Here is a 24,827-nt window from a genome sequence, read left to right as displayed (position 1 = left end):
GTTAAAAACTTACATGGCCAAGGCTATGATAATCGGAGTAATATGAAGGGTAAAGGCAATGGTGTGCAAAGGAGAATGATGGAAATCAATCGTAGGGCCTTTTTCGTTCCTTGCAGTGCACATTCTCTGAATTTGGTTGTCAATGATGCTGCTAGATGCTGTTTGGAGGCAAGCAGTTTGTTTGACCTGGTGCAACGTGTTTATGTGTTTTTTCTCAGGCTCAACATGCCATTGGGAGATTCTGACTCGCCATGTGGATTCTCTAACTGTGAAACCACTTAGTCAGACAAGATGGGAGAGTCGCATTGATGCTTTGAAGCCTCTTCACTATGAACTTGGAAACATTTATGATACCCTAATTGAAATTTCTGATGATACTACCTTTACTGGATCATCTGGCAATACGACACATTCAGATGCAGAAGCTCTTGCAAATGGCCTTTCCAAGTTCAAATTTGTGACTTCACTCATTTTGTGGTATAATAGCCTTTTCGAGATTAACCTCACTAGTAAGCAGCTTCAGGAAAATAACTTGAACATACATTCTGCTATTCAAAAACTGCAGCAAAATAAAATATTCTGGAGGAATTCAGAAGTGATGAAGGGTTCGAAAGAACACTGGTAGATTCTCTTAAGCTTGCTGAAGAAATAGACTTTCCAACAGAATTTGAACCAGAGCCAGTTCACATTCGGCAAAAGAAACAGCAGTTTTCGTATGAAGGACGAGACACACCCATTCAGAACCCAAAACAGAGGTTCAAAGTGAATTTCTACTTCGCAGTCCTTGATACTGCTGTTCACTCGGTTGATGAAAGATTTCAACAGATGCAGCAGCTAGAGTCAGTATTTGGCTCTCTGTATGATATCCACAGCTTGCAAAAGAAAACAGCAAAACAGATAAGAGAATTTTGTATAAAACTGGAGTCAGCATTGACTCATGAAAATTCAAAAGACATTGATGCTACAGGTTTGTGTAGCGAGCTTCAGGGTTTTTCAAGACGACTTAAGAAACATTCCACTCCTGAAGAAGTACTGAAGTTTGTTTGTGAAAATAAACTCACAGACAGTTTTCCAAATATTTTTATAGCTCTGCGCATTCTTTTAACTTTGCCAGTTTCCGTAGCTAGTGAGGAATGTAGCTTCTCAAAGTTAAAATTGCTAAAAACATATCTGCGTTCAACAATGGTGCAAAAGAGACTTGTTGGACTTGCCACAATGTCAATAGAGCATGAAATAGCTGGAAAACTGGATCTAAAAGAACTAGTGACTGAATTTTCAAAACTTAAAGCAAGAAAAGTCATGTTTTAAGATGACAGAGTGTTTTTTATTCGGAGTGTTTTGTAAATATAGGTTAAAGTTCATTGAAGAGTTTTCTTATTTTTTTCTATATTGGATGTGGTGGTAATGGAAGTTAAAGCAGGATAGCATAATGGATGATTTTGGATTTGTAATAATAAAAATTATAATTAACATTTTTAATGCATTTTTATTTGAAATCGGACTGAAATATCATTTAGCTGTCATGTACAAATCTATTCTGAAAATTTCGTGTCTCTATTTTATCTGAGCTCAGAAACATTGGTTGGACAGAGGGATGGAGAAACCAAATAATTAAGCCTCTGTTTAAAAAAAAAATGCGTAAAAAACATTCAAAGGAAAAAGGGGCAAAACGTTTCCCAGTTTACCAAAAACGTCAGCCTAGATCTGCCCTTGGGGTTTGGGAGTGGGGGGCGCTGATTGCATGGTTCGCCTAGGGCGCCAGTTGCTGGCAGCTAGTCTAGGGCCGTCCCTTCTTAAATCCATCACTATTTGGGAAATTGCTTATACACAGGCTTAACATTAAGCATGTGTTTAAGTTCCGTTGCTTTCATGTGCTTAAGTGCCTTTCTTGAATATGGATACTTTCTTGAATCAGGGTCTCAATAATCACATACTAGCTGGAGCAAGTAATGAATAGAATCAGTCAGATATTTTACAAACTGATGATGTAACATATTAATCGAAGGCAGAAACTTTATTAAAAATGGTATGGCTAGGAGGAATGATTATTGAAATATATCAGCCATAAGAATTGTATTGGAAAAAAATGACGACCATCATGTGACTTAGTTTGAGTCATTAAGTTTATGTTCATCAGCTTATCTTCCAAATGCTTTGTATTAAGTTGCAGAGTTTTATGCATTTTATTCCATCCAAGTCAGAAACCACATTAATAAAATTATTAACTGTGCCTTAACATTGCAGTGGATGGATACAGTATTGTCTGTTGCAAAAAAATAGTAGAGCACTTGTAAAGCAGAAGATGGCTGTTGCAGCAGACCATTATGACACCAGAATAACCCGAGTAGTAGTACAGAAGTGGAGAGCTTGGGTACAGTTTCGCAAGGAACAAATAGCATGTAAGTCTTACAAGCTGCTTTGCATAAACAAAAATACAATTTATAGACTATAAGCTTAATAATATTTGAGCAACACAGAAGCTGTGAGTCTTTGAACTCTTTTGTGCATGCAGCTCATTAATAACTTTGCATACTCAGTTATTCACAGGGTTTTAGATTATTGTAAATATTTGTGCCGTGTTCTCACAGGAAAAAAGTAGATCTTGTATGTCTCACTGCAGAGAAAATAAGTTTTTTTTCTTGTATAAAATTATTTTTGGGGTTTTGAGTTTGATGAAAAATAAGACATGAAATTGTTATTTTTAGGGATATAATTCTAAGGTCTAGTGTCAGGACTGCTTTAATAGAAGATCTGTTTTTAAACAGTAACGTCAAAATCCTGGTTGCAGAGCTGGTATACTTTAGATCCATGTCAAACTCTGCTGTGTGACATCTGCATGACTTTTAAAAGGTCATTGAGTTATTTATAAACGTTTAATTTGTAAGAGTTCTTGTGACCCAAAGACCAGGTAAATAGTTTAAAATTGTTCAGTTTATTCATTTTCACTTTCAAGATAATTTAGTTTGTGTGTGTAAAAACAGTGATATAAATTTAGTGTGAACATTTTTAGGATATATTTAAAATATCAAAATGTACAATTGAGAATTCTTCTTGCAGTCTTTACTTAAATAGTCCTGTTGAGTTAAATGTGACTACTCGTGTGAGCAAGAACTACTGGGGTGAGTTAGAGTTTGCAGGGTTAGGAATAAAATGCCAAATTCTGCTCTCAGATACAGGTGGAACTTATGTTGGTACCCATACAAACTGGAGAACAGAATTTGGCTCATATATTTGTACAGTGTCTTCTGTATGTGAAGTATAAAAATTATTTAAAATCTGTTGAAAAATATGTAATTTTAAAGGAAAAAGACACCAGATAACAAGCTGCATATGAACCCAGTTTAAAAGATACAAGAATTTTTGTTGGAAATGAAAGTGACAGCTTTTAAGGAAATTCTTTGGAGGGTAATCACGATGATACAAAGATAGAATCTACCAGTTTTATAGTAACATGTAGTTCTACCGTCCTTTTTAAACCATTTCCATTCTGAAACTAGGGCAAGTTATTAAGAATCAGATCTTTTAAATTGAAAATTCAGACCAGACATACTGGACAAGGAACTACAGCATCTAAAATAGGAAATATAAAACAAAACTTTCATAGTGATTAAGTTAAGACTACATTTTTGAATTACATTGAAAACACTAATTTGCCTTTATTATTCTTGAACCTGCAGGCTCTCAAAATGTTACATGTAAAGTGAGCGAATGAGTTATGTCCTGTTCCATTTCACTGAGGACAGCGTAAATTTTTTTTCCTCTCTGACAGCACTCTTCAAACTTGCTACTTGTTCTGGAATTTAAGAATTGGTGAACTTACTGTTTTTTGGCAGATCCAATTTGCAGATTAATCATGCATTTATAGATAGCTATTAAAATAAGATCATATAACACTTTTTTGCTTTGCCTGGGAACTTAGTGTATTTGTATGAACCAATACATATACTGTCAGGTTTCAGAGTAGCAGCCGTGTTAGTCTGTATCCGCAAAAAGAACAGGAGTACTTGTGGCACCTTAGAGACTAACAAATTTATTTGAGCATAAGCTTTCGTGGGCTACAGCCCACTTCTTCGGATGAGTGGGCTGTAGCCCATGAAAGCTTATGCTCAAATAAATTTGTTAGTCTCTAAGGTGCCACAAGTACTCCTGTTCTTTTTACATATACTGTGAGAGTGTTGTTGCTGCTGGTTTCATTATAAAGAACATAGCTGTGGACAGTTATAAATCTGTAGAGATGGTTGTATACAGAACTGCATTTCGTCAAAGGCATTTAACTGAAACATTTATTCAGAAATGAAGTCCTTGCTTTCATAACTTTTGTAATCAAATACATTTTTTCTAGTGGCAGCAATGAGGATACAAAAGATCTTTAATGACAGTTTGCACAAAATTATCCTAAGGGCGTGGCATGCAGAGGCTCAGAGTTCCGCAAAAACAAAAGCATATTTTGAGGTACATTACATAGAATTTTAAATATAACATGCTGAATGATTAAACAATATATCTCCATGAACTGAAGCTGGTGTGGGAAAGCCATCCCAGGTACATAAAATTAAAATAATCCATTCTACCATACTATTGCTACCACTGTGGTTACTTAGTACTTAGGTAACACTGTGCATATTCAAAGCACTGTGCAAACCATTTGTTAAACATGAAATCCTGTTAATGCTGGAGTTGCTTTGCAGGGTTGCAGTTTTTATGGTTCTTAAAAAATTATCTTCTCAGACTTTCACCGCTCTAAAAATATATTCTGAGTGCTTCCATTGTTTGTGATATTGTAAACATAAGGGAAATTTTCCATCAACAGAATACTTTTCAACTGCAATTAAAAGGTAACTTAATATTTTTAAAAAAATATAAGCCAATTTAAGCAAAGCTGGATCAAGGAGGTGTCATGTACTCCCCTCTATGCCAGCAAAACCAATTACCTCAAGAGGGATAGACAGTGTTTCTGTCTCTCTTTTAGTATGTTTGTCTGCATTACAATATTTTATTGTGTTTGAACATGATTCTGAAGATACAAGTTAACTGACATGATGCTGACCATGACTTAGCAGTCACGGTAGACCAGGACAAATCATGCTCAGACATTGTATCAGCTAACCATAATTAAGCCATGATACAGTGTCTTCATTGACTGCTAAGTTGTGGTCAGCATCATGTCAGCTAACTCGATTCTTGACAATCTTGTTCAAACATTAGTTAATATTGATAGAATGTATGAATCCTTTGTGGGCAGCTTTAATTTCCATTGGAACTCCACTGATGGTAATCCCTGGAGTGAGATACTCCGTTAACTGATTTTTTGGCTGCCCTAGCCAGGAGCCTTTTTCAGACTGCACTTTTGGTAAGTCTGGGCTCCTTAAAGCCTCCTGCCCCATTAAGAGAAACTGCAGGTACTTTGTGCTAACAACCTTTTTACCCTCTTCACATACTTCGCTACCAACGTATTCTGTTGCTGTTTACCTCAGCCCACAGTGAATTGGGCCTATTTTGGTATATGTAAACAAGTATCTGGAATAGGACCAGTATCCCAATAGATCACAGTTGGATTTGCATTCATAGGATACTGTCTCATTTGCATTGTGAGGCTGGAAACCTTGTATTTTTATCATTGAGGAGTGCACAAATAACCTACTAATGCACAGCTGCTTATGGATTCTTATTAAAATATATCTCCTTTTTTTCTTTAAAAAAAAAAAAATTCCTGCAATGTATCCTTCCCATATGAAAAGTAGTTCCTCTTAGAAGGGTAAGATAACATGTTAGAGAAAAGATTATAAACACTCCTTTCTTGATTATTTTGAATGTATTTATTGATGCATTCATTTTTGGTTTCTTTTTACTAAGGTTACCTGGACTATTTAGGCTCCTTCTCCTTCTCCCATGCCCACGGTTACCCTTTCAGCTGCAATTTTTGGCCAATCTGCCACTTCAGTTACCGTTTTCTGTTGAAAACATTGTGGCCTTAATCCTTCAATGGATTTGGGGAATGAATGCACAGTGATGGAGCCTTTGCAGGCTGGGGCCCTACATTACTGGAAAAGCTCAATTTAGGCCCTGATCCTTTAGCCCTTTAAGTCAATAACAAAGCTCTCATTCCCTTCCATGTTGCAGGGACAGGCTCTTCATTATTATAATAGGAAATAATTTTAAAAAGCCGGAGAGATACAAACTGCTGCCTGAAGAATAACTGTGCTCATGGGGGAAAGGCACAATCTAAAACTGCCACTTTTCCCCACCTGTTCTTCCCTTCTTCCTAATCTCCCTTCCCCATTTTCCTTCTCTTTCTCTTGATTCCATCTTCCCCTTCTATTTCTCTTTTACACAGCAAATAACTATATTTCTACTGTACTGTATGTACAAACTAGTATAAAACAGGTGTTCTAAAATGCACAGTACATGTATTTGTAAAATACCTCATGAACTTCATCATGATATTGTTGGAGTAATATTCATTGTTGTTATTTTATTAAGTAGATTTTTAAATCTATGTGAATTAAAAAAAAAACTAATTTAATTTAGAAATGTTGATATATTAATTGGGTCTTTTTTACAATATCTCAGAACGTATTCAATTTACAAGAAAAGATGACACTTCAATTTGGATAAGGATAGTTATACTTCTGTTGTGTTATTTTTTTTCAGAGTTTGGTAAAGGGAGACCAGGAAGAATATTTTGATAAACAGGATGATGTACAATATTCTTCTACCTCAGAAATAGTCAAAGATGAAATATCAAATATACCAGAAAGAGCAATATTACAGGTTGGTAAAAATCTGTGTAATTGATGGAGTTTTATTTGATACAGTGTTTAAAGAAAAGGACTGAATTATCTGTTAGTGATTGTGGCACTTTTTGCCAGTAAAACCCAGTGTGATGCGGATACAAACCTCACACTGACTAGGAAAGGGTTAATGAACTGCTGTGGGCTGAGTCAGTCCTACCCTGCTGCATCTGCAAGAGGTCTCAGGATTGGAGGGAGGGGTTAAAGATGGAGAGCCCAGCTCAGCTGTCAGGGAAGGAGAGCAGAACTCCAGCTCTCACTTCATGACAGAAGCCTGCTTGAGAGACTGATGCCTGTCAGGGTCTCCCTGAGGAAAGGTAGGCCGTATGCAAGACGACTGTGATGATTTGCTACCAGTGCCTTGCTTGTTGTTGCTGGGTAAGACTGCTGCAGGTGGTGCCCCACCTGAAGCAGGTGACAGCCAAATGAAAACCCTTTGTCTTATGTACATAACTGGGAACCCAGCAGATGTTGGCTATGAGCCCAGGAGCGATCTAGGGTTGTCAACTTTCTAATTGCTGAAAACTGGACATCCTGCCCTGCCCCTTGCCCCACCTCTTCCCCCTGAGGCCCCGCTCCTGGTCCACCTCTTTCTCCAACACCCTGCCCCCTGCTCAGTCTCTGTATTCATCTGGCACAACGCGAGCACCAAAATGCATAATTCATTTATAAAACACTCTTTATAAAAAGAGCGAGTACATTTCCCACAGTAGTACAAATACAATTCTGCATATTTCTAGTGATGTTCTCTATAAGGATAGCTGTTTTTAAGTTGGGTTAAAAAAATCAGGTGGATTAATAAAATGCAGTTGGGCATTGTCTGAAAAGTCAAACTTGTATTAAATGTTCCTGATCTGATTAGTAAGAGAAATGCATTGTGGGGGTTATTTTTTTGAATGTTTTAGTTTCTTAGGTTTATTGCTGAAATGACATTCTCAGTTGCATCTTCAAAGCATGCTCCACTCTCCTGCATCATATGGGGATATGGCCATGTTGGAGATGAGAGACAATTTTACTCTGTTCATCTTGGGGGAGTGGCAAGAAATTGTATGTCGCTGGGAGCCTGGTGGAGGGGATATCTAAAAGGCTATGAACCTTCATAGTTTGGGGCATGAACCAACCTCTAACTGTTGCCCCTACTTGGGAACCCCATAAGAGCAATGTGATTTTTTTTCTTTGCACCTTCTTCTCATTGGGACACAGTGGGGCGGAGAGGGGCATCGGTCCCTGCAGCAAGGGGATGGGGAGGAGTAACGGGGGCACAATGGGGCGGAAGGGGGGAATCGGTCCCCAGAGTGAGGGGCCAGGGCAGGGGCAATCAGGGCACAGTAGGGTGGAGGGGGGGTTAATCCTCAGAGTAGGAGGCTGAGGTGGGGGCATAATGGGGTGGGGAGGAGGGTCAGTCCCTGGAGTAAGGGGCTGGGGCAGGAAAATTGAGGCAGAGGATGGGGGGCAGACTGGCAATGCTGACCCAACACTTCCAAATCCCCTTTTCAACCGGACTTTCTGGTCTAAAACTGAACATCTGGCAACCCTATCTGTCACACACCCAGTTTACACTAAGGGTATGTCTACACTACGAGAGTAGTTCGATTTTACTTAAATCAAATATGTGGAATCCATATTACAAAGTCGAACGTGTGTATCCACACTAAGAACAGTAATTTGACTTTGTGAGTCCACACTAACGGGGCAAGCGTCGACATTGGAAGCGGTGCACTGTGGGCAGCTATCCCACAGTTCCCGCTGCCCATTGGAATTCTGGGTCGAGCCCCCAATGCCTGCTGGGGAAAAAAATGTGTCGAGGGTGGTTTTGGGTAACTGTCGTCATCCAACCATCACTCCCGCCCTCTCTCCCTGAAAGCGCCGGCGGGCAATCAGTTCGCGCACTTTTCTGGTGAGTGACAGCGCGGACGCCACAGCACTGCGACCATGGAGCCCGCTGCGATCATCGCTGCAGTTATAGCCGTTGTCAACACCTCGCACCTTATCATCCACCTTTCCCAGAGGCAGATGCTGAGAAATCGGGCGAGGAGGCTACGGCAGCGCGGTGAGGACATGAAGTCTGAGAGGGGCACAGACCTGTCACAAAGCACGGGACCCCGCGCCGTGAACATCATGGTGGCAATGGGTCATGTTGATGCTGTGGAACGGCGATTCTGGGCCCGGGAAACAAGCACGGACTGGTGGGACCGCATAGTGCTGCAGGTCTGGGATGAATCACAGTGGCTGCGAAACTTTCGCATGCGTAAGGGAACTTTCCTGGAACTTTGTGAGTTGCTGTCCCCTGCCCTGAAGCGCAAGGACACCCAGATGCGAGCAGCCCTGAGTGTCCAGAAGCGAGTGGCCATAGCCCTCTGGAAGCTTGCAACGCCAGACAGCTACCGGTCAGTCGCGAACCACTTTGGCGTGGGCAAATCTACCGTGGGGGTTGCTGTGATGCAAGTAGCCAACGCAATCGTTGAGCTACTGCTGTCAAAGGTAGTGACACTGGAAAGGTGGAGGTCATCATAGATGGCTTTGCCGCGATGGGATTCCCAAACTGCGGTGGGGCTATAGATGGAACTCACATCCCTATCCTGGGACCGGACCACCAGGCCAGCCAGTACATTAACCGAAAGGGCTACTTTTCAATGGTGCTGCAAGCACTGGTGGACCATAGGGGACGTTTTACAAACATCAACGTCGATTGGCCGGGCAAGGTTCATGACGCTCGTGTTTTCAGAAACTCTGGTCTGTTTAGATGGCTGCAGGAAGGTATTTACTTCCCGGACCACAAAATAACTGTTGGGGATGTGGAGATGCCTATAGTGATCCTCGGGGACCCAGCCTACCCGCTAATGCCCTGGCTCATGAAGCCCTATACAGGCGCCCTGGACAGTGAAAAAGGCAAATAGCCTGGCTGCTGATTACGCCCAGCCAGACAGCCGTGCGATTAGAAGAGCCCAGCGGGACGCGCTGTGCATCCAGGAGGCTTTGAAAGCTAGGTTCCTCAGTGAGCAGAGTAACCTGTGACTATTAACTTTCTTTAAAGAGAAGCTGAACCTGCCCCCGTTTCTTTACCCAGTGAATGTTGACTATCCTCTCCAGTTACATACCCCCTTCACCCCGTTCCCCCCCTTCCAACACACGTTTAAAAATAAAATAAATGGAACTTTGTTAATGAATCCCGTTTTCTTTATTACGGGTTTCACGGTAAACTGGGACGTAGACTGTGGTGGCGAGCGGGCGTAGTGATGGAAAGGACGCTTCTAAACTCGAGGAATGACAGGCTCCTGCTCCTAGAGCGGTCCGCAGTGCTGGACTGGTTGTTTCAACGGAGCCTGCCACCCCTCCTTTTCGGGACTCTGTGTGTGGGGGCTATGTGACTTTGTGGCGGGGGAGGACGGTTACAGATCCCCTGCTGCGTGGCTCTGTGATCCAGGATAAGGACCGCTGCATAAGATCTCTAACCGCCCTCCCCCGCCACAAAGTCACATAGCCCCCCACACACAGAACATGAAAACCACCTCCCAGACTGACCAGGGTGCCTAGTGACTGCAATGTGTGTGTGACCTTCTGCTGAACCTGCCCCCGTGTCTGTACCCTGGTAAAGGTGACTGTCCTCTCCAATTACCAACCCCCTTCCCCCCCTTCAAACACACTCTCCTCTAAAAGAACCTGACGGAAACAGTAATTAACAGAAATGTATTTTTTATTAGCAACTACACAGTTAGGGGATGAAACTGGGACGGGGGCTTGGGTGAGGCGGGAAGGAAAGGACTTATCAAATTTTTGGGAATGAGAGCCTTCTGGTACTGGAGCAGTCTGCAGGGGTGGAGTGACAGTTTTCACGGCCCCTGTCCCCCTCCTTCTTGGGACTTTTCGTGAGGGGGCTATGGGACTTTGTGGCGGGGGAGGGCAGTTAGAGATAGACTGCAGCGGGGCTCTGTCCTCCTGCCTCCGGTCCTGCAGAACATCCACAAGGCGCCGGAGCGTGCCCGTTTGCTCCCTCATTAGTCCAAGCAGCGTTTGAGTCGCCTGCTGGTCTTCCTGCCGCCACCTCTCCTCCCGTTCGCTGTGTGATCGATGGTACTGCGACATGTTCTCCCTCCACTGGGTCTGCTGGGCTGCCTCGGCTCGGGAGCAGCCCATAAGTTCTGAGAACATGTCGTCCCGTGTCCTTTTCTTTCTACGCCTAATCTGCGCCAGCCTCTGTGAGTGTGATGCCAGGGTAGGTCGGGAGACAGTCGCAGCTGTGGGATGGGAAAAAGGGAGTGAATTCCTCAGAAAGATAATTTTTTTTGTGAACAATGAACATAGTCTTTGTCTGTGAACAAGACCATGCACAGCACCTATCACATGCGCACTCAGGACAAGGTCGAATTTTCGGCCTTCGCATTCAGTGCCTGGGGTCTTGCAGTGCAGATCAGACAAGCGGGGCAGGACAGCGGAATTCGGGTAGCAGGCTGACATGGTAAGCCGTAGACTTTTGGCTGCTTAAAACTTTAATAATAGCATTGGCCTCCTTTCACGTTCAAAGCAATGCTCCTACCTTTGGCCAGTTCCTGCTGCCGGCAATCCGGCAAGCATGAACTCTGCCCCTGTCCCACCCCCTCGCTGCTGTCCCCGGGAAAGATCCCTGTATGCTGCCCCTCTCCCGCCTCCACCGCGTGGCTGTAAACTGCCGGTTACAGTTATATAAAGGAACAGGCAAGCAGTCCCAATAGTAACATTCCCCTAATTCAAATCAGGTCACCATGAGCGACATCACTCTGCTGAGGATTTCGGAGACAGAGAAATACCGCATGCTGCGTGAAAGCCAGCAAAAACCAGGGCCGTATGCTGCCATGCTCTGCAAGGCAATGATCCCAGAGTACTTGATGATAGCCTGGCGCGGAAAAGTTTCCTACCACGGAGGACACAATAAGGCCGCTGTGCCCAGGAACCTCATGCAAAGGCTTTCCAATTACCTCCAGGAGAGCTTCGTGGAGATGTCCCATGAGGATTTCAGCTCTATCCCTGGACATATAGACCTTATTTTCCAGTAGCTGCACTGGCAAGGACTAAACAGTAGAGCGCCTAGGGCAAACTAATCATGATAAACCGGACATTGTTAGATTCTTTTGCAGTAGTTGCACTGCCAAGGACTAAAACGTTAAGCGCCTAGGGCAAACTAATCATGAAAAACCCATTGTTAATATTCCTGTTCTGTTCAAAATAAATGTTTACATGTTTAAAACACTTACCGACTGATCCTTCCCCTGATTCTGGGTCCGGGTTAACGCCTGGGGACGGTTGGTAGGGGATCTCTGTGAGGGTGATGAAGAGATCCTGGCTGTCGGGGAAATCAGCGTTGTAAGCGCTGTCGACTGCCTCGTCCTCCGCATCTCCTTCCTCATCTTCCCCGTCCGCTAACATCTCCGAGGAAGCGGCCGTCGACAATATCCCATCCTCAGAGTCCACGGTCAGTGGTGGGGTAGTGGTGGCGGCCGCACCTAGGATGGAATGCAGTGCCTCGTAGAAACGGCATGTCTGGGGCTGGGATCCGGAGCGTCCGTTTGCCTCTTTGGTCTTCTGGTAGCCTTGTCTCAGCTCCTTGATTTTCACGCGGCACTGCGTTGCATCCCGGCTGTATCCTCTCTCTGCCATGGCTTTTGAGATCTTCTCGTAGATCTTTGCATTCCGTCTTTTCGATTGCAGCTCCGAAAGCCCGGACTCATCGCCCCACACAGCGATCAGATCCAAGACTTTCTGATCAGTCCATGCTGGGGCCCTCTTTCTATTCTGAGATTGCATGGTCACCTCTGCTGGAGAGCTCTGCATTGTTGCCAGTGCTGCTGAGCTCGCCACGATGTCCAAACAGGAAGTGAGATTCAAACTGGCCAGACAGGAAAAGGAATTCAAATTTTCCCGGGGCTTTTCTTGTGTGGCTGGTCAGAGCATCCGAGCTCGGACTGCTGTCCAGAGCGTCAACAGAGTGGTGCACTGTGGGATAGCTCCCGGAGCTATTAGCGTCGAATTCCATCCACACCTACCCTAATTCGACATGGCCATGTCGAATTTAGCGCTACTCCCCTCGTTGGGGAGGAGTACAGAAATCGAATTTAAGAGACCTCTATGTCGACCTAAATAGCTTCGTTGTGTGGACGGGTGCAGGGTTAATTCGATTTAACGCTGCTAAATTCGACATAACCTCCTAGTGTAGACCAGGCCTAAGAGAGAAACTTTATGTAGGGGTTCTTATCATGCCCGCATCACCTACAAAGACAATCATAACATAAGAATGGCCATACTGAGTCAGACCAATGGTCCATCTAACCCAGTATCCTGTCTTCTGACAGTGGCCAGTGCCAGATGCTTCAGAAAGAATGCACAGAACAAGGCAATTTTGAGTCATCCATCCCTTGTCATACAGTCCCAGCTTCTATCATTTGGAGGTTTAGGGACACCTGGAGCATATGGTTGTGTCCCTGACCATTTTGACTAATAGCTATTATGGACCTATCCTCCAAGAACTTATCTAATTCTTTTTTAACGCAGTTATACTTTTGGCCTCCACAGGTTGACTGTGTGAAGAAGTACTTCCTTACGTTTGTTTTAAATATGCTGCCTATTAATTTCATTGGGTAACCCTTAGTTCTTGTGTTATGTGAAGTGGTAAATAACACTTCCCTATTCACTTTCTCCATACTATTCTTGATTTTGTAGTCCTCTGTCTTATCTCCCCTTAGTCATCTCTTTTCTAAGGTGAACAGTCCCAGCCTTGTTAATCTCTCCTTACATAGAAGCTGTTCCATACCCCTAATAATTTTTGATGCCCTTTTCCAATTCTAATATTTTTTCTGAGATGATCTGACCAGAACTGCACATAGCATTCAAGGTGTGGGCGTCCTATGGATCTATATATGACATTATGATATTTTCTGTTTTATTATCTATCCCTTTCCCAGTGGTTCCTACCATTCTGTTAGCTTTTTTGACTGCTGCTGCCTATTGAGCACATGCTTTCAGAGAACTATCCACAATGATTCCAAGATCTCTTTCTTTAGTGGTAACTGCTAATTTAGATCCCATAATTTTGTCTGTATAGTTGGGCTTGTGTTTTCCAATGTACATTTTTTTGCCCAGTCACCTAGTTTAGTGAGATACCCTGACAGGTTTCAGAGTAGCAGCCGTGTTAGTCTGTATCCGCAAAAATAACAGGAGTACTTGTGGCACCTTAGAGACTAACAAAATGCTCTAATAAATTTGTTAGTCTCTAAGGTGCCACAAGTACTCCTGTTATTTTTGAGATACCCTGGTAACTCTTTGCAGTCAGTTTTAGACTTAGCTATTTTAGTAATTTTGTATTATCCACAAATTTTTCCACCCCACATTGTCACTCCTTTTCCAGATCATTTCTGAATATGTTGAACAGCATGGGTCCCTGTACAAATCTTTGGGGGACTCCACTGTTTACCTCTCTCCATTGTGAAAACTGGCCATTTATTCCTACCCTTTCTTTCCTGTCTTTTAACTGTTACTGATCCACAAGAGGGCCCTCCCTCTTGTGCCATGACTCCTTACTTTGCTTAAGAGCCTTTGGTGTGGGACCTTATGAAAGGCTTTCTGAAAGTTTAAGTACACTATATCAACTGGATCACCCTTGACCACATGCTTGTTTGACCCTCTCAAAGAATTCTAATACATTGATAAGGCATGACTACCATCTGGTCCTGGTGAGTTACAATTGTTTAATTTATCAGTGTGTTCCACAACTTCTTCTATTGACAACTCAATCTGGGACAGTTCCTCAGATTTGTCACGTAAAAAGAATGGCTTGGTTGTGGGGATCTTCCCCAAATCCTCTGTAGTGAAGACCGATGCAAATAATTAATTCATCTTCTCTGCAGAAGCCTTGTCTTCCTTGAGTGCTCCTGTCCAGTGGCCTCACTGCCTGTTTGGCAGGCTTTCTGCTTCTGATGTACTTAACATTTTTTTGCTGTTAGTGTTTGTGTCTTTAACTAGTTGCCCTTCAAATTCTTTCTTGGCCTGCCTTACTATACTCCTACGTTTAACTTGCCAGAGTTTATATTCCTTTCTGTTTTCCTCACTAAGATTTGACTTCCAGTTTGAAAGGATGCCTTTTTACCTCTAACTGCCTCTTTTACTCTGTTTTTTAGCCATGTTGGCATTTTCTGGATCGTCTTACTGTTTTTTTTTTTTTAAATTTAGAGTATACATTTAGTTCGAGCCTCTATTATGATGTTTTTAAATAGGCCCCGTGCAGTTTGCAGGCATTTCATCCTTGTGACTGTTCCTTTTAATTTCAGTTTAACTAGCTTCTTCATTTTTGTGTAGTTCCCCTTTTTGATGTTAAATGCTACTGTGGTGGGTTTATTTGGCATTTTCCCCCTACCAGGATGTCAAATTTAATTACATTATGGTCACTGTTACCAAGAAGTTCAGCTATATTCATGTCATTGCAGATGCCTCCCGGCTGGGTTGGGGAGAACATGTAGATGACTAGAAAACTCAGGGTTCCTGGATGCTGCAGGAATTCAAGCTATATATCAATCTTCTCAAGGTGCAGGCAGTACATGAAATATGCAGGATGTTCCTACCTCTTATTTGATCCACACATGTCCAGGTCAGATTGGACAACATGACCACTGTCTGTTACATAAACAAATGGGGGAAGCAAAATCTATGCCACTCAACAGGGAAATGGTCCATCTCTGGAGCTGGTGTATCCAGCATCAGATTGTCCTGTCAGTAGTACATATGCCAGTAGTAAAGAACTCACTGACAGCGTCAGCAGGCATTTCCACAGCGATCATGAGTGGGAACTCCATGCTTTGATACTGCAGTACATCTTTTGTTGATCAGTCTTCCCATCCTGGGACCTCTTTGCAACCTAGGGAAACATGAAGTGCCTGATCTATTGCTCTTGAGCCACCAACTGCCTCAACTCCAGAGTAGATACCTTTGTGGTGAAATGGTTGGACCTGCTGATGTACTCCTTCTCTCCCATTGCTCTGCTATCTCACATCCTCAGAAAAATCAAGTTGGACAGGGCAGCAGTGATCCTGATAGCTCCATGGTGGCTGAGAAGATTCTGGTTCACTTGCAATTGGCCTCACATCCATTCATTCACCTACAACAGTTCCCAGAGCTACTGCCTCAGAATGGCAACAGGACCACCAACCCCATCCCAGTGTCCCTCCATCTGGTGGCATGTTTTTTTTGGATGGACAACGAGCTTAGAGAGATCATGCTCAGACAAGGTCCAGTTCATCCCTGACTACAACACCAGTCCCTCTACAAGGAAGTGCTATGCCACCAAGTGGAAGCAATTCTCTATATGGTGTCAGCAGCTCCAAGTACCTCTTGAGGAATCTGGAATTCTTCTCATTCTGGGCTGTCTTCTGTCCTTGAAAACATTGGGCTTGTCCATCAATTCCCTATGGGCACATTTGGCAGCCATGAATGCCTTTAATCCCCTGGTGGAGAGCTAATCCTTTTTCACGCATCTCACAGCCATGAAGTTCCTCAAGGGCATTATCAGGACGTTCCCTCTGGTATCTAAACCTGCCCCTGGGATTTGAATCTTGTCTTTTTGGCACTTATGAACCCACCATTTAAGCCTTGGCCTCCTGCTCCCTCTTGCACCTATCTGTGACGTTGGCTTTCCTGATGGCAATCACCTCTGCTAGGAGAGTGGGTGAACTCAGGGCCCCTTGTGCCCGACCTTCTTTACACAGTGTTTCACAGAGATAAAGTATCTTTGAGATTGTATCCCAGGTTCATCCCAAAGGTTTCTTCAGAATTTCACCTGAACCAGATGTTTCATCTCCTGAGCTTCTACCCAAAGCTTCACCATAATACAATGGACAGGACATTTTACTCACTGGATTTACGAAGGTGCTAGCCTTTTATTTGCACAGGACATGACCCTTTTGGAAGTCTCCAAAATTATTTTTCTCCATCACCAAAAAGTTTAGAGGGGAAACAATGTTTTCCCAAAGACTCCTTTTAAATGGATTTCTAGCTGCATGCTCCTTTTTGTTACAAATTTATGGACGCCCCTCCACAGATGGCTTCCCTACAAGGAATTCCCCTCTCTGAGATCTGTAGGTCAGCAACTTTGGGCTCTGTTCACACTTTCTCTGGGCATTACATCCTTCTGCCAGGGATACTTCCTTTGGTTCAGCCATCTTGCAGTCTGTGGTGTAGAACACTTCTTTGCACCCTCCCCCTTGGGAGTCACCCCCAGTGAATATCCATTGGGACCAGAACTCAAGAAAAGAGGATTACTTACCTTATTATAACTGGAGTTCCTGGAGATGTGGCCCCTATGGATATTCCATGATCTGTCCTCCTTTCCTTCTGCTTGGAATACCTCTTGATTAATGCTAGAGTAAGAACTAGAGAGGTAGTTGGTCCAGCCTTGGTTCAGAGCATGAGGACAAGAAGAGCATAGGCACAGACTGCTGCTATTGAAAAATCTTCTGGTCCTGGATACATTGAGCTCATGCATGCCACAGTGAAAACCCATAGGGACCACCACACACCTCAAAGAGCTCTAGTTACTATAAGGCAAGTAACTTTTTTTTCTCTCTTTTATACCACTCCACTTTTTTCCAGTGGGGGGAAAATGAGAAAAAGTGGGGGGAGGAAGCAAAATCTTTGAATCTGAAATGAAACATAAGATGTTGGGTTGGTTTGTTTGGGAAAAAATGAACAAAATATTTAAAATTCTTTCAGAATTGTTCATGAAAATTAAAATGTCCAGCCCTATATAAAAGTAATTTTTCTACTACTAGTTATTCTGCTAAATGCACACTGACGGTAAATATATACAAAATGTATATTGTGGATGAGTTGATGTTACTCTGAGAAGTTAATTAAGTACTTTCCTAACTTTTATGTTTAAATTTGTAACCTCATTGTTGCAATAACATTTTCCCTTAAATTTCTTTTTTCTTTTGAAAAACAAAAAAGAGGAGGAAAAATAAGGAGAAAGAAATAGCTCATGCACAATAATATAAGTATTTAAATAACCCACAATTTGCACCTCTCTGAATTGCATAGGCTGGGAGAGAGGTGAGTTCAAATCTTTGCTGATGCTGTTCTCCATCTGGAGACAGTTTTCTGTAAGCCTGGGGCAACAGGGCAGCTACACTTTACTTCATATTGTGATTGCTATACCTTTGCTAAATAATTTTTTAAAAAGACACCTGGAGTCAGATACAAACAAGTCCTGAGGGCCCATAATTCATGGAAGGGAGAGCTGGAGCCTTCACAATCTACTCCCCCTTGTCTCTGAATCTGTGAAGCTCCTTCACACTAATAATATGCAGCAGTTGGAACTGTGTAGACTTTAGAAGAATGGGATGACAGATCTGAGGATCAGCTACAGAACTCACTATACAGCATGCTTAGCAGGGCCGGCTCCAGGGTTTTGGCCGCCCCAAGCAGCCCAAAAAAAAAAAAAAAAAAAAAAAAAAGCTGTGATCGCGATCTGGTGGGAGGTCCTTCGCTCCGAGCGGGAGTAAGGGACCATCCGCCGAATTGCCGCCGAATAGCTGGACGTGCCGCCCCTCTCCCGAGCGGCCGCCCCAAGCACCTGCTTGCCAGGCTGGTGCCTGGAGCCGGCCCTGCTTCTTAGGAAACTGGTAGATATGCCAGAGGAAATATGCATGAGCATTAATGCTGTTGATGCTATTTTTTGCCTTCTGTTAGACTCTTCCCCCTAGAAAGCAGCCAATACACTATGTTTAAAGTCTGTTTTGTTTAGCTGTTTTTTGAGTTACTGGTGAGCAAATCATTAAAAACAAAAACAACCCCCCCCCCCCAAAAGAAAAACAGAATAGTCCATTTTTCACTGTCCGATAACTCAAAAACTGCTGAAGAGATTTTCTTCTGGTTTTTTTTATTTAAAAAAAAATCACTTCTGGGTTAAAAGCCAGCATAACAAGTTTAAGTCATGAAGGAGGAATGTTCAGAATGTTGTAAATTAAAACAAGGTTGTAATAAAACTCCATGCCTAATCTTAATTACAGCATTTGCTGCTGGAGATCCATCATGCAGCTACCCAAATCAACTAATCAGTTAGGTTGGACAGCATTCTTCTTTGATACTGAGATTATGTTTAATTAATACATGCAGAACTGATAAATAAGACTTGCATCCTCAGAAGTACAAATCTCATGCAGCGTGTTCTCATTTTAAAAATTAATATCCATGTAAAGATCCTGATTCAGCAAAGCAGCCATATTCAGGACAGATTTAAGCATGTTCTTAAAGTTAAGTGTGCATATAAGTGCTGTCCTGAATAGGGGATAGACTTAAGTACATGCTTAAGTGTTTTCCTGAATTGAAGCTTGATAGATCTGGCTCTAAGTGGACTGTGGGCAAACTTGGTGGGCTGGGAAGATACATGCCTGCAGTCTATGGTTCACTAATGGTTGTCTCAGATATAGAACTGCTTGCCTGGGTTTGTTTATGTTTGCTCTTTTGAAATTTTAACTCTTTAGGGTTTTAATAGGTTTTTAGATTCTCCTAGACGCTGACCACTTTCAACTCCCACTTAACGTCAATGGGAGTTGGAAGTACTCAGGATCAGGCCCTTAATACAATAGGATTTGATTTCTAACTCGTTAAATTCAAGGGATTATAAAGAAATAATTGAAAAACTGCTATAAAGGTAATTCAAAGTAGGATTCAAGGTGTTGGCTTTACCTATGAAGCCCTTAATGGTTTGGGCCAGGGTTACCTGAGGGATCACCTCTTTCTCCATGATTTACTGCCACAGTAAAGATCAGCAGAGGTGCTCAAGCAGGAGTTCCCTCAGTATAAATGATAGGGAACATCTGGCAGGGCATTGTCTGTGAGCAGTGCTGGTTGGAACTTGCTCCCACCTGGGTCCACCAGAGTCTGGATTTGTGAATCTTCTGAGCATGTTGCAAAACCCATCTTTTCCCCTCTTTTGTTAATGCTGTTAAGGAGAGTGTGAGTTGAGGTGGATATATTTATGGGCAGTCCTTTGTCTATGTTTAGACTGTAAATTAAAGTTTGTGGGCGAGGCACCGGGAGCACTGAATAGTGTAGCCTTTTACTTTATTAGGAATAGATTTAGTTATGTTATTTTACACCATTGTGGCTCTGGTGGCTACAGTTTCAGGCTCAACAGAGTGAAAGTTACCTCTGCTACTTTGTCTCAGATTTAGAGATTCTAGGAACACATGAAGACCAACAATAGTGACCACACATATATTCACACGTACAACATCTTGTCTGTTTTACAAGTTTTATTAATCACAAGCAAGATTATGATTACCTAAGCACACATAAATCCTACAAATACCAATGCACAAGTTATAAATATAGTCATACTCACATTCTCGAAGATATTCTTAGTTCCTGATGGATTCCTCACCAATTGATCATCAATAAAGGGGTGATTCCTGTTGGGGTTTTGCCCTAGGCATTCCATTTTTACTTAACCAGGGAACCCTCTTTTATTTTCTGATTCTGACTACACTTAACATTCTACGTATGTGCATGAAGATGTCAGCCCTCTTTTCCCTTATCTGTATTTCCAGACCCCATGAATATTGGGGTGCCCCAATTTTCATAGGCTGTTTGTAGTTCCTCTTGTACTTATTAGCATTTATGCACAAAATGTACCCAGTGGTCAGGACAAACATTTGAAAAGATGTTACAATAAGGCAGGGGTTCTCAAACTTCATTGCATCACAACCCCCTCTGACAACAAAAATTACAACATGACCCCAGGAGGGGGGACTGAGCCCACCTGAGCCCCGCCGCCCCAAAGGCTTCAGCTCCAGGCAAGGGGCCTGTAACCTGAGCCCCGCTGCCTGGGGCTGACACCCTAGGTCTTCATCTTTGGCCGCAGGCAGTGGGGCTCGGGCTTTGGCACCAGGCCCCAGCAAGTCTAACGCCAGCCCTGGTGACTCCCAGTTTGAGAACCGCTGCAATAAGGCGTCTTGTGATCTTGAACAATACATTGCGGTTGGTTTTCCACAACATCATCTATTGGCACATCTTTACAGTAGTCTTGTGATCTTTACTGGCATAGGGTTACTCTTCAGTTGCTTACTTATGTCAAGCTTTCTTAAGCCTATGGCCTAGTATGGTTAAGCTTGAAATCTTATAGGCCTCAGTCTGTAGGCCTTGTGTTTCAGCCCTGCTTTACTTATATAACCTAATGCATACTTATCAAGCCTAAATACTTATTAATATTATACTTCTATAATCCTACAATTTAAATCTGTTTAGCATACATTGATTATATATAACATAGCATATGAGTTAATCATAACATTACACAGCACACAAATAAATGGATGATAAAATAAACTAATTGGCTACAATGGGTGCCTAGAGATGGATTTTAAAATTTAAAGAAAAAAACATAAAAGAAAAAGCTCTGTACTGATCTGGGAAATGTAATGAATCCATCTATGTATATATGGACTCTTTTTAAGTTTTCAGTTCTAGTATGTCATTTCATATTTAAAAATAGAATATGCTAGTGCTGAAATCTATATTCAATTTAATCACATCTCCCTTATGTTCTAGGAGAAGTAACTAACTGCAGGCAGAGGACAAGCTGCTTCTCGAAAGAGATTATTCTAAGTTGCTACTCCCAAAATGTTTGTGGAGATGAAATTTTTGGGAAGCAATAATGTAAGAGGGATGTGGAAAAGAAAATTCACAATGATATCTCTAGGATACAGATTGTGACCAAATCAGTTATCTTTTGGAGCCTACTAACATAGCGCATCGAGCAATATCAGGCTCTTTACAGAGATCTGTGGGGTAAATTTCATAGCAAACTTTGCCTAGGCCTGTGAAAGGTGCTTCAGACAAGGAGATCTGATATCCTCATTCCTGTGACTCCTTTAAAAATCTTCCTCTCAGGACTCGGTTAGCTGAGAAAACTGATCCCTTGATTGCTATATCAGGCACTTGGTCATAAGTGGCTGTATAATGCCTTATCTGACATCACATGGCTCTAGAGGGGAAAGTAGATCCTACTTCAGCCAGGGGTGAAAGTAACTTACAGGACTTACTGGTACTGCCGGAGTCCTGAGGGGGGCGTGGCCTCATCCAGAAGAGGCGTGGCCTCAACCGGAAGAGGCGGGGCCTCTCAATATTTAAAGGCCCTGGGGCACCGGCTGTGGCTGGGAGCCCCAGGGCCTTTAAATCAACCCGGGGCTCCCAGCTGCAGAGGTGGCTGGGAGCCCCCGGGGCTCAGGGGCAAATTAAAGGGCCTCGGGCTCCGGCCGCCGCAGAGCTCCGGGCCCTTTAAATCCCCACCGCAGCTCCGGCAGCCGGAGCTGCGGGCGGGATTCAAAGGGCTCTGGGCTCCCCACTGTGGCGGGGAGCTCTGAGCCCTTTAAATCCCTGCCGCAGAAGCCGGTGCAGTCCGGCACAGCGTACTGGCTCTTGCCGGTACGCCGGACCGGACCGACTTACTTTCACCTCTGACTTCAGCATAACATACTTCAGTCATATAAAATAGCTGACAGAAGCATTTTAAGTCTGTTGTTTTGGGTTGGTGAATGAATATTGTCTTTTTTTTTTAAGTCTAGTGGTATTTCTTAAGCAATATTTTCTATTTTCATACATTCTGTTTTTCTATCCTAGATCTTCCATTATATCAACTTAATTGATCTGGCAAGATGTGCTCAAGTTAGCCGATCCTGGATGTTGCTAACACAGGCTAGTTCAATATGGACTGATGTAAGTAAGACTACTTGCAACTATGACATAATAAGAGGTTTAATGTTTTACTTCAACTTTATTGAAAAAAAAAAGAGGATAAACCAAGCTAGTAGGTTACCTTTTAAAAAATTATAAGGACCTGGGGTGAAATCCTGATGCCACTGAAGTAAATGGCAAAATTCCTTTTAATTTCAATGTACCCAGGATTTCACCTCTCTTCTCAATTATATAAATATAAATTAGGAGTAAATCCAGTGAATCAATTGTGTTACATCACTGTAAAACTGGTGTAAGTGAAAGGAGAATCAGACACTATATATATTTACAACTTGAATTCATTGTAGGTATAAAAATATCAGATCCTTTTACTTTCTTACACAATTTGTATTCATTCAGTGAGTTTGTGTCTGAATTTCTTACATTCAGGACATGATCTATACATTTGTCATTTTAAAATCAGGAATAGTCAACTACTACTGACTATCGAAATATAATTAAGTATGATTTAAGGAAACTAAACACTGAAATCCAAAATAATAATCCAGAAACTGAAGGCTAAAATCCAAATAATAATAAAATATATCAAGTATTTTGCTCTCATAACTAAAAGAATGGTCAAGTTATGAACATGGTGTAGAATGTTTTGTTTATTGTTATTGGTCATTAGATGAAAATTACAATTTAAAGTTTTGCTTGTCTGCCACTAGAACACTGACAGTAATAACAGAAACTCTGAAGATAGATTTTATTATTCTTCAGTAAAAACAACACTTACTCCATTCTGGAAACTGCAAAAGAGAGAATTCGTAATAAACTCTAAAGTCACATGTACTCTGTCTCACAAAATTCTGAACCTTCTGGTTATTTCAGGAACATCAGGTTATTTATTTCAAAGGGTATTCCTGTCTGAAAAAAATACATACATGTGGATAATCTGTTTGTAATGTGTATATATCATTTTGTCTAATCTTATCAAACTATCAAAAAGTTAAGAAAGAAGCAGTCATCATTAGCATCTCTTCTTTGTGCAAGATAATAAGTACTGTAGTAAGAAGAGAATGAATTTTAGTGAAACTATTTCTCAGTATCGGAAATATTAGGAGGTCTCACAGATCCCTTCTGAACATAAGAGCAGTAAGCACTTCTGTAGTAATGGATTTCAGAGTAGCAGTCGTGTTAGTCTGTATCCGCAAAAAGAACAGAAGTACTTGTGGCACCTTAGGCCTGGTCTACACTAGGAGTTAATGTCGAATTTAGCAGCGTTACATCGAATTAACTCTGCACCCGTCCACACAACGAAGCTATTTAGTTCGACATAGAGGTCTCTTAAATTCGACTTCTGTACTCCTCCCCAACGAGGGGAGTAGCGCTAAATTCGACATGGCCATGTCGAATTAGGCTAGATGTGGATGGAAATTGACGGTAATAGCTCCGGGAGCTATCCCACAGTGCACCACTGTGTTGACGCTCTGGACAGCAGTCCGAGCTCGGATGCTCTGACCAGCCACACAGGAAAAGCCCCGGGAAAATTTGAATTCCTTTTCCTGTCTGGCCAGTTTGAATCTCATTTTCTGTTTGGACATCGTGGCGAGCTCAGCAGCACTGGCAACGATGCAGAGCTCTCCAGCAGAGATGGCCATGCAATCTCAGAATAGAAAGAGGGCCCCAGCATGGACTGATCGGGAAGTCTTGGATCTGATCGCTGTGTGGGGCGATGAGTCCGGGCTTTCCGAGCTGCGATCGAAAAGACGGAATGCAAAGATCTACGAGAAGATCTCAAAAGCCATGGCAGAGAGAGGATACAGCCGGGATGCAACGCAGTGCCGCGTGAAAATCAAGGAGCTGAGACAAGGCTACCAGAAGACCAAAGAGGCAAACGGACACTCCGGATCCCAGCCCCAGACATCCCGTTTCTACGAGGCACTGCATTCCATCCTACGTGCGGCCGCCACCACTACCCCACCACTGACCGTGGACTCTGAGGATGGGATATTGTCGACGGCCGCTTCCTCGGACATGTTAGCGGACGGGGAAGATGAGGAAGGAGATGCGGAGGACGAGGCAGTCGACAGCGCTTACAACGCTGATTTCCCTGACAGCCAGGATCTCTTCATCACCCTCACAGAGATCCCCTACCAACCGTCCCCAGGCGTTAACCCGGACCCAGAATCAGGGGAAGGATCAGTCGGTAAGTGTTTTAAACATGTAAACATTTATTTTGAACAGAACAGGAATATTAACAATATTAACAATGGGTTTATCATGATTGGTTTGCCCTAGGCGCTCTACTGTTTAGTCCTTGCCAGTGCAGCTACAGTA

General features: G+C 42.6%; 1 protein-coding gene across 1 annotated transcript in view; it reads left to right on the top strand.

Moving 5' to 3' along the window:
- FBXL13 (F-box and leucine rich repeat protein 13) overlaps nucleotides 1–24,827 on the top strand; it is a 164,028-nt gene that overhangs the window by 17,368 nt on the left and 121,833 nt on the right. Inside the window, exons 5-8 of the mRNA XM_065423233.1 lie at nucleotides 2,245–2,399; nucleotides 4,343–4,452; nucleotides 6,652–6,771; nucleotides 22,431–22,526. Of these exons, the coding sequence (XP_065279305.1) occupies nucleotides 2,245–2,399; nucleotides 4,343–4,452; nucleotides 6,652–6,771; nucleotides 22,431–22,526 (481 nt within the window). The remainder of the gene's footprint in view (nucleotides 1–2,244; nucleotides 2,400–4,342; nucleotides 4,453–6,651; nucleotides 6,772–22,430; nucleotides 22,527–24,827) is intronic.

This window comes from Emys orbicularis, chromosome 1 (genome assembly GCF_028017835.1).
Source record: "Emys orbicularis isolate rEmyOrb1 chromosome 1, rEmyOrb1.hap1, whole genome shotgun sequence".
NCBI lineage: Eukaryota > Metazoa > Chordata > Testudines > Emydidae > Emys > Emys orbicularis.
This window is presented reverse-complemented; position numbering and strand designations above follow the sequence as displayed.